Below are 9,652 nucleotides of genomic sequence, written 5' to 3' on the forward strand. Positions count from 1 at the left end.
GAAGGGGCACATGCACGCAAATGTTTATAGCAGTAATGTCCACAGTAGCCAAAGTGTGGAAAGAGCCCAGATGTCCGTTGACAGATGAATGGATAAAGATGTGGTGTATATATATATATATATACACAATGGAATATTACACAGCTATCAAAAAATGAAATCTTGCCATTTGCAATGACATGGATGGAACTAGAGGGTATTATGCTAAGCAAAATAAGTCAAACAGGGAAAGACAATTGTCATATGATTTCACTCATATGTGGAATTTAAGAAACAAAATAGAGGAGCATAGAAGAAGGGAGAGAAAAATAAAACAAGATTAAATCAGACAGGGAGACAAACTACAAGAGACTCTTAACCATAGGAAACAAACTGAGGGTTGCTGGAGGGGAGGAGGGTAGAGGGATGGGGTAACTGGGTGATGGGCATCAAGGAGGGCACATGATGTAATGAGCACTGGGTGTTATATACAACTGATGAATCACCGAACTAATGATACATTGTATGTTAATTAATTGAGTTAAAGTAAAATAAAGTTAAAAAAGGGCAAAAGATAAATAAAATAAAATAAAACTCTGTAGGGGTGCCTGGGGCTGGCTCAATCGATAGAGCATGTGACTCTTGATCTCAGGTTGTAAGTTCAAGCCCCACATTGGGTGTAAAGATTACTTAAAAATAAAATCTTAAATATAAAAGTTGGAAAAAAATTGTGATTTTTATGTTGTTATTATAGATATCACAAGTATTAATATTTGATCTTCATGGAAACTTTTGGGTGTGGAACACTCAGCGGGGAAAGCACAGTTACCTTATCTCAAAATGGTGCCACAAAGCCATTGTTTGCCTAAAAACCATCACGGAGACTTAAAAAAATCTGACTTCTTGGTCTTAGGAAAACTAATATAAAATCATTTGAAGTAATTTATTTTACAGCTAGCTGCAAGCAATGAGTAAAGCTAAAGGCAGTGCATGTTTCTAAGGTTAGGGTTTTGAATGAATTGACAGAGGTTGGGATGTTGTGAAACACTCCCTAGCTCTACAGTGTCAGTAAGAAGCACGCTGGGGCCGAGCGATGCAGTCCTAGTGCAGCTTTAATGAGCTCCTGTATCCTTTCATGTTCCTTGTGATTTGGTTAATGAAATAAACACACCCTCTCCCCCACTCCCCAGGAATCCATGTACTTTACACATGATAGATCAGTGATACATTCTGGGCTTGTCCTCTCTATGCCATTTAAATGCTAATATAAAAACAATTGGTTGAAGTGTTAGCTCAGTGTTTGCTCCTTTCCACCTTACCATTTCATATTGCCATTGATGTTACAAATGAGTAAATTATTTCTAAAAGGGCTTGACCGATATTTTTCTTTTCTTTTCTTTTTTTTTTTTTAAAGATTTTATTTATTTATTTTTGACAGAGAGAGACATAGCGAGAGCAGAAACACAAGCAGGGGGAGTGGGAGAGGGAGAAGCAGGCTTCCCGCCAAGCAGGGAGCCCGATGCGGGGCTCAGTCCCAGGACCCTGGGATCATGACCTGAGCCAAAGGCAGACGCTTAACGACTGAGCCACCCAGGCGCCCCCCCTTTTTTTTTTTTAAAGTTGACCGATATTTTTCAAGTGTCCCATTTGAGCCACTGATAAATTTTTAAAGTGTATTACATCCAGTAGTATTTTGTTAATTGAGGAGGTTATTTGGAAAATATTACTCGAGCTACATTCTGGGTGATTTATATTCATCACTTTGTCTTCTCTTGAAGGTCTTTTGAACAGCATCTAATTCCATGAAGTCATTAAGCAAGTTTAGGCTACTTTCCATAGAGTCTCAAATCCTTTGGCTGTTTCCTCTTCTCTGCCTACTACAAACCTTGTTTCTTGCTTCTAATCTTTGTGAGGATGGATACCATGTCCATTCTTGTCCATTGTCCCTTGAGGTCAGAATGACAACAACTATACGAATCTCTGGATCAAAAGTCAACAGATGAAAATCCTTATGCAAGTAGGCACTGGCTCTTCCTCCTCTTGAGTAAGTCCACTCTCATTTAAAAGTTGATGGATTGCTGAACTTTAGAGTTCCAGAATAAAACATATGCAGTTTTATGTCATGTGGTTTTGAAGTGATTGTAGAGCAGGTCATAATGTGCAAACACCCTATCCTTAACATTTTATTCAGTACTCTAAACTTCATGGTCTAAAATGGTTCAGTAATTTCACTTTTAAAATTGAAATGCTTGAAACATACCCTACTGCATCTTAGTATGTTCTGGCCTTTTCTATAAATGATCATTTAGTACAAATGCAGCATCTTAACACATGCCAAGGAAACAAAGAATGAGGGTTTTTGCCTAAAGATGATTTTCAGAGTAGCTGCATATTGTTGCTTTGGCATGAGGATAATACCAGCCATCAACGTAGGTACCAGATGGTACAGGACTAGAAGACTACATCTGGGAAGACTCACGGAGAGAGGCTTCCCCAGGTGGCCATGATGACCCAAGAGGCTGGAGCCTGCACACAACTGGTTTCCATTTGTGTCCTCCCACCATTAATCCAGCCTAGATCAGCTGGTTCATATTTCCAAACTTCTCAGTACTGGACAGATATCCAAGGTTTAATTTACTGTAATGGATTGATGGGAAACATATGTTTGATTTAAGACAACATTGCTGTTTTTGAGTAGTGGTTTTGTGCTTAGCTATTAACTTTGTTCTGTGGTTTTCTATTTAAGCCGAAGTCTCAGTGTGCCTGCAGGTTCATTTTTAGGTTTTATTCAAAATGCCTAGCAAATGAAAAACCACATTTTCTGGGTTGTTTTGATTATTAAAGTTTGATACTCTCATACAGCTCTTACTGATTTTATATTTGAAGGTACGATTTGCATAAATTATGTTCAGGTTTATCCTTTGTAATTTTAAATTTGCCTGTCTGTGCCAAGTCTCAAGTTCTTTTCTCGAGGACTGGCTTGTGGGGTTGATTCTCTAATTTGTGATCTGGTCCTATTAAATTCCTTGAGTGGGAAAGTCCTTACCCAGCTTGGCTTTGTCCTGTGTCTGGTTCTTCCTGGGACTGACTCTGTACCACCTCCTGCCCTACTTTAATAGGCTTCATTATCCCAAGCAAGACAAGATGGAGCCATGTGGCCGATTCAGGGGTAAGAACTTCAGCAATGCAGAGTGGGAAAAGGAAACACCAACTTGGCTAAGTGACAATTTTTGGCTTAGAGATGTGGCTAGATTTTTTAAGGGTAGAAGTATCTGAGATCTTTCCTCTTTGGGGCTTTCAAGGTTTTCAGAAATCTGGCACCCTATCACATATCCCATCTTATTTCCCACGACTTTTTTTAGGGATGCTAAGGTCTAATTTCAGCTATCACTAAGTTCCAGTGAGATGTTGCTAGAAATGCCCACACACCACATGGCTACAATCTTGATTTTTATGAAGAGGGTATTATATAAATAATGAATTAATATTAGTAACATAACAATGAAGCGAGATCGTGACTGATAGCTTTATTTCTAGGTAAAATATTGAATTTCTTTAAAAATTTCAGGAAGCATTTAGTTAACTTGCAAAAGTAAGTTTATTGAAGCATGAAAACAATTAGAGCAAAATTGTCATTTCAACTTTTTCAAGAAGGTTCTAGTAAGAAAAAAAAGAGGATTCAGAAAAATTGCTTGGTCATCTATTTCTGGATGGAAACTTTGCCTGAAGTTATCCAGAAAAATGGTGAGATTGACATGATTTCTTCATTCGTGTCCTTTCGGTTTTTCTCTAAAAGACATTCTTGCTGATCTGGAAATTGCTTATTTAACTTTCACCTCAGACACATTGCTGACTTGAGATGAGATGACTTTGCCGTCCACCACCTCCTCCACGATGGTCTTAGTCACTCTGGTCTTGTTTGGATCTGAAAATCACAGAATCACAATGTCAGTCTGGAAACGATCACAGAAACCCAGATCAAGAGACATTCAGGTGCATTCTTTAAGTTCTCTCTGGGTTAAGATTTTGTAAACTATAGTATATACTTTTTATAAGACAAATGAAGCATGCCTTTACTTTTAAATTATAAAATGATCATGAGCATTAAAAAATGTTTACCTCTTCCTTGGCCAGAACAGCTTCCAGATCTTGAGTCATCAGATACGGACAAATCCCTAGATCCCATGTTTCTGGGTCCTGTATTTCTGGATCCTGAGTTTCTAAAATCAGATCCTCCAAAACCAGAACCACTAGAGGAAAAAAGAATTGTTTTCCTTTGTAGTTTGCAAAGGTGGGAGAAACCCTCCATGCAGGGAGCTCTCCCTGATGAAGGTAAATGTCTTCTGATTGGACTGTGTCTCTGTGACTTTTTATTATTATTATTATTATTATTATTTTAAGTTGGGCATGGAGCCCAACACAGGGCTTAAATTCACGACCCTGAGATCAAGAACTGAACTGAGATCAAGAGTTGGACGCTTAACCAACTGAGCCACCCAGGTGCCCCACTGTGACTGTGTAAACCAAGTCCAGCCCCCAGACCCCTTCTTGGTTTCATTACATAAGTACACCAAGGAATGCACTGATTGGGCTCATGACTTTCACTTACCCTCCCTCTCCATTGAGCAGGCCGCGGTAGGTCTCAATCTCCATCTCTAGGCGGGTCTTGATGTCCAGCAGTTGCTCATATTCTGCGTTCTGGCATTTGGTCTCGCCCCGGATCTGGCAGATCTGCTCCTCCAGGCTGCTGATCTGCATCTGGATTTCTGACAGCTGAGCCATGTAGCCAGCTTCTGTGTCAGCCAGGTTTCCTTCCAGAGAGCTTTTCTAAGAGAAAAAGCAAATCAAAACTCCATGATGAAAAATTCGTTTTTTTATAAGGTGCTCAGAGAAGTACACCTTCAAGTTACAACCTATGTTGTTCTATCACTGTTTCCTTAATTTTTGTTGACATGACTGTTTTTCTTTAAGCTAGATCTTCTGTGGAAGTACATTATCTTTAACTGGAATGTCTTGAGCTTTCTACAGCCACAAGCGAGTTCTCCTAATGCTGCTTTCATTATGTGCCAAGTGGAACATCTTGGCAAAGAAAGAAAATGGGATCGCTTAACTCCCTGTTGGAGATGTTGCAAACCTCTTTGCACTTACCATGGCTCTTTGGGACTGGAGCTCAATTTCCAGGGCTTGCAGAGTGCGTTTCAGTTCTGTTATCTCATTCTTGGCAGATCTGGCTGCCCCCACGTCCGTAGAAATTTGTGCTTGCAGTGATGCACTCTAGAGAAATAGAAAATGCCATCACTGCAGGCTGAAGAAATGAGAGGAGGTGGCCTGTGTGTGACTGCCGGCTCAGGCATCCAGCAGTGATAATCTACCTGTTTGTTGAACTGCTCCTCGGCCTCACGGCGATTTTGCTCAGCCAGCTCTTCGTACTGTGCCCTCATGTCGTTCAGTAACTTGGTCAGGTCAGTTCCTGGAGCAGCATTCATTTCCACGGTCACGTCCCCTCCAGAGCTTCCTTGCATACTCTTCATTTCCTAGCGTGAAGAGAAAAGGACAACAGTGATAACAGAAAACCAAAGACTTCTTAAAATGTGCATAGCCAACAAAAAATTGAAACTAGGACACTAAAGGCTACCCTCGCTTCCCACTAAATTGAGAAATAATTTGCTCATGACTACTTTTTTCCTTGATCATAGGAGTTGGAAATCCATTTAGATAGAACTTATTTTATTTTTACAGAATGGATGTGGGGGAAAATAGATAGGCCAGAGTCATTTAATAATGTGGAACGTGTTCCTACCTCCTCGTGGTTCTTCTTCAGGTAGGCCAGCTCCTCAGTAAGGCTCTCAACCTGCATCTCCAGGTCAGAGCGTGTCATGGTTAGGTCATCCAGAACTTTCCGCAGGCCATTGATGTCGGCCTCCACGGCCTGCCGGAGATACAGCTCATTCTCATACCTGGAAAGGACAGCAGGAGGACAGGATAGAGCATTTCAGAGTCCATCCATTCTTCCATATTCAAGAAAAAGATTTTTCGTCTGAGCTGTTTGTTTGCTTACTTACTTATTTTTGTAATCTCTACACCTAACGCTGGGCTTGAACTCACGACCCCGACTGAGATCAAGAACCCCATGCCTCTCTGAGCCAGCCAGGCACCCCCTTCTGAGCTATTTGATAAACGAAGGCTACTAAGTTTTCTCTTAGGAATTTTTCCCTGGAAAGAAAATTATGAACCGAATATTAATTCTGTTGACAGCTAATTTTTTTTAGAATAAACATTTCATCCTTAATTTGCCTCTTTTTTTTTTGTTTCCTTATTGGAGTGGAGTGATGGTTTTTAAAATTTACTCTTGGAATGTTTGTAAATTTAGGTCTTGATCCCCTAAAAGATAGTTCTCTAAATTTAGACTAAATGAAACAGACAGATTGCATTTTATTTTTCCCACAACATTTGTTTGCAAGTCTTCGCTTTTCTTACTTCAGTCTGAAGTCATCAGCAGCCAATCTGGCATTGTTGATCTGCAAAACGATCCCAGCATTTTCAATAGTGGCAGTGATGATCTAGAAAAGGCAATAATAGTGAATGCATCATGGATGCTTTCTACCTATGTCCGCATGCCCACCTGTGAGGGTAGATGGATGTCCTTGGAGTTGGCTTTTAAAGGTAAATTGCTTTGAAAACTTGCTTAGTAATGACATCTTTATTGATAATCTGGTGTAGCTGGACTACATCTTTCTGCAAAAAGGAACAGTTTGTACATTTACTGGAATAGGCATGGAACATTGTTTTACAGAGCACAGCCCTCTGCTTATTTCTGTTGCTTTGGAGAATCAGTTATTCTGTAAGTTCTTTCAGAAAATAGTACAGAAAATGAATTTTACTTCTAAAAAGTCCTTAAAAAAATACTTCCCATACAGCAGTGGCTAAACATTTCAGATTCTGCCGCATGCTCATACAATATTTGCACCCAGATTTTCTAGGAAGAAAAACAGTTGTAAAGATGATTTAAATCTAGCAAGACATGAAAATATGTCAACCTGCCAGAATTAATCATGAAAATATCAGATTAAGCTAGTGTTGACTCATTGCCACCATTCTTATATGTACATGTTCATTAGCTGCCTCGCACATGATATAAATTTTGCTCTTATGTAGAAATACTCAAATTTGAGATGCAAACAGATAATTAGTGTGGTTGGATGTCATATACAATACTGTCATAGTTAAAATACACCAAGTCCCATTTTACATGTACAACAAGCAAATATGTCTCTAAATAATTCCTTGACTTGAAATCTTCATTACGGTGTATGATCTGAATAAGAGCAAAAGATACAGAAATAATAGAAACTCAGTAGTGGATAGTGTCTTACCTGGTTCCGGAGATCTTCAATTATTGGATAGTATTTGCTATAATCTTTTCCAGATCCACCATCTCCAGACCCAGGCCCAAATTTCTCATACCACTCCCTGATTTTATTCTCCAGATCAGTGTTGGCCTCCTCCAGGGCTCTGACCTTGTCTAGGTAACTGGCCAGGCGGTCATTGAGGTTCTGCATGGTTTGCTTTTCACCTCCAGAGAAAAGCCCGCCATCGCCAGCACCACCCCCCATCCCACCCCCATAGCTGTAGAAGCCTCCACTAGCACCAATTCCAGAGCCCCCACCAAAGCCAGAACCTCCACCAAAACCAGCCCCAGAGCCTGGAGTTCCTCCCAAAGCACCCCCTACTGAGCAGCTACCAAAACCTCCTCCAAAGCTGCCTCCAAATCCACTGCTTGATCCCCCACTCAGGCCACAGCTGCCGGTTCCTCCTCGGAAGCCCTGGGTAGAGCCACCCCCCAGACCGCATCTGCTTCCACTGCTGAAGCTGCTTCCACCAGCAGACACCCTGATCAAGCCACTGCTTCCAGCCCTGGAAGAGGAGATACGAGACGAGCAAGACATGGTGCTCCTGCAAATGTTTAGCTTGTCCAGGTGAAGAGGAGAGGTACCAGTGAAGCATGGATTTGCAAGCTGCCTTTTTGGCCCTTATATACACACTTACAGGGTGTTCCTTTTCTGTGTCACTTCTTAATCCCTCTTATAGTTTTGCTAATCTGCAATTGGATGATTTCTTTTTCGTGAACCCACTCTCCTGGCTCTTTTTCTGAAGCTAGGTCAGAGCCTCCGGGCATTTACTATCTCCAGAAAAAAATAAGGTGGAGCAAAGCAAAAACTTTTTTTTTTTCCAGAATTACAGTTTTAATCTTTCAGAGGTTTCGATGACTTATAATTCTTTCCTGAAAGAGTAATTCTATTCATTTTGTTTCATCATTTCCCAATTGAAGAACACATCCCCAGATTAGCAAATGCAATTAAAATACTTAATATGATGAGAATGGAAATTTCCCATCAAACTCATAACTTCTGTTCATATTATCCTCTTAAAGTTGAAGTTAGCTTTAGCGTCAGCATTAGTTTTAGATTTACTTACTTGTCCTCTATGATTATTTCAATCAGCGTATTTCTAGGGGTACGTTTGTGTTGAAGTTTTCTTTGTATTCTGAGATCAGATTAGGTATTTTCACTGTTAAGAAGAAAAAATTAAATATAATAGTCTTCTCTGTGTGTACTGTTAGATCTCAGCAACATGTTTATTTGAGCAGAGAATGTCCGGGAAAGATTGGAAACATTTTTAGATAGGGGTTAATTGTCACTGGTGTGATGGTACAAACATGCTTTTCATTCTGACTAAATTTGAGCCTGAGATGGCGATACCAACTTCCTTTTTTGGAGTCAAATCTTAAGAAACTAAGATGATGCTGATTTCATCTTTGTTTTAAAGATATCTGTAGAAGGGGATCTGAATCCATTTCTGTTAACCAATGTTATGCCTGGAGTCATTGTGCAGGTACTAAAATGTGGCAGTCTACTTTCTGCCCATCTTTTCTCTGTTTTTGTTGAAAAGATATTTAGAAAAGATATGTATCCACTTCCGATAACTAATGTTATGATTGGGATCATTTTATAGATACCAAAATCTAGAATCCTCCCCAGTTCACTTTCTGCTTCCTGTTTTTCTGTCCCTTTGTACTTTAGATTACTTCCGTTTGCCTCTGCTGGTAGTTTCTCTGGTTTAAAAGTTTTGTTTTGTTTTTTGTTAAGACAACTCCTGTAGGACTCCCCTTACATGAAGTACCTAGCCTAGTCAATTTCAGAGACAGCAAACAGAATGGTAGTTGCCAGTGGCTGGGTGGAGGGGAAATGGGGAGTTGTTTAATGGATATAGAGTTTCAGTTTTGCAAGATGAAAAGAGTTTCTGGAGGTTGTTTGCACAACAATATGAATGTACTTAACACTACTGAACAGACACAAATGTGAAGATGGTAAATTCTATGTTATGTTCGCTTTACCACAATTTTTAAAAAGTGTCTTTTTTTTAAAAAAAAAAGTGTAGATGTTTCTAAGATCTTTCTTGGCCTCAACTTTATGCTCAAGTAGCTGACTTTTGCTTATTTAAAACTGTTTTTATCTTGGCAGTCTCTGTTAAACTATGTGTGTGCTTTAATCTTTATCATCGATCTTCTGTTATCCAGTGTTCTACCTTCTGTTAATTTCTCTGTGGACTGTCTTTGATTGGGACACACTATTAAATAGGTGATAATTCCCTTTGCTGTGTAGCTCTTCAGGAT

General features: G+C 39.7%; 1 protein-coding gene across 1 annotated transcript; it reads right to left on the reverse strand.

The window, feature by feature from the left end:
• Window positions 1-3,737: 3,737 nt before the first annotated feature.
• Window positions 3,738-7,925, reverse strand: KRT24 (keratin 24). The gene is made up of 8 exons (XM_021704154.1): window positions 7,353-7,925; window positions 6,457-6,539; window positions 5,780-5,936; window positions 5,352-5,513; window positions 5,128-5,253; window positions 4,589-4,806; window positions 4,099-4,229; window positions 3,738-3,904 (listed from the first exon to the last, which is right to left on the reverse strand). Exons 1-8 carry the CDS (start codon window positions 7,923-7,925, stop codon window positions 3,801-3,803), a joined length of 1,554 nt encoding a protein of 517 aa, XP_021559829.1. The 3' UTR covers window positions 3,738-3,800.
• Window positions 7,926-9,652: the final 1,727 nt, after the last annotated feature.

This window comes from Neomonachus schauinslandi, chromosome 15, assembly GCF_002201575.2.
Source record: "Neomonachus schauinslandi chromosome 15, ASM220157v2, whole genome shotgun sequence".
In the NCBI taxonomy this organism is placed as follows: Eukaryota; Metazoa; Chordata; class Mammalia; order Carnivora; family Phocidae; genus Neomonachus; species Neomonachus schauinslandi.

Excerpts from the sequence above, each read along its gene's own strand:
- KRT24 (XM_021704154.1), bottom strand. The coding sequence starts at position 7,925 with ATGTCTTGCTCGTCTCGTATCTCCTCTTCCAGGGCTGGAAGCAGTGGC. Across the intron at positions 6,540-7,352 it reads TTGAAGATCTCCGGAACCAG|ATCATCACTGCCACTATTGA; the intron begins GTAAGACACTAT and ends TGCCTTTTCTAG. Across the intron at positions 4,807-5,127 it reads TCCAGTCCCAAAGAGCCATG|AAAAGCTCTCTGGAAGGAAA; the intron begins GTAAGTGCAAAG and ends TTTTTCTCTTAG.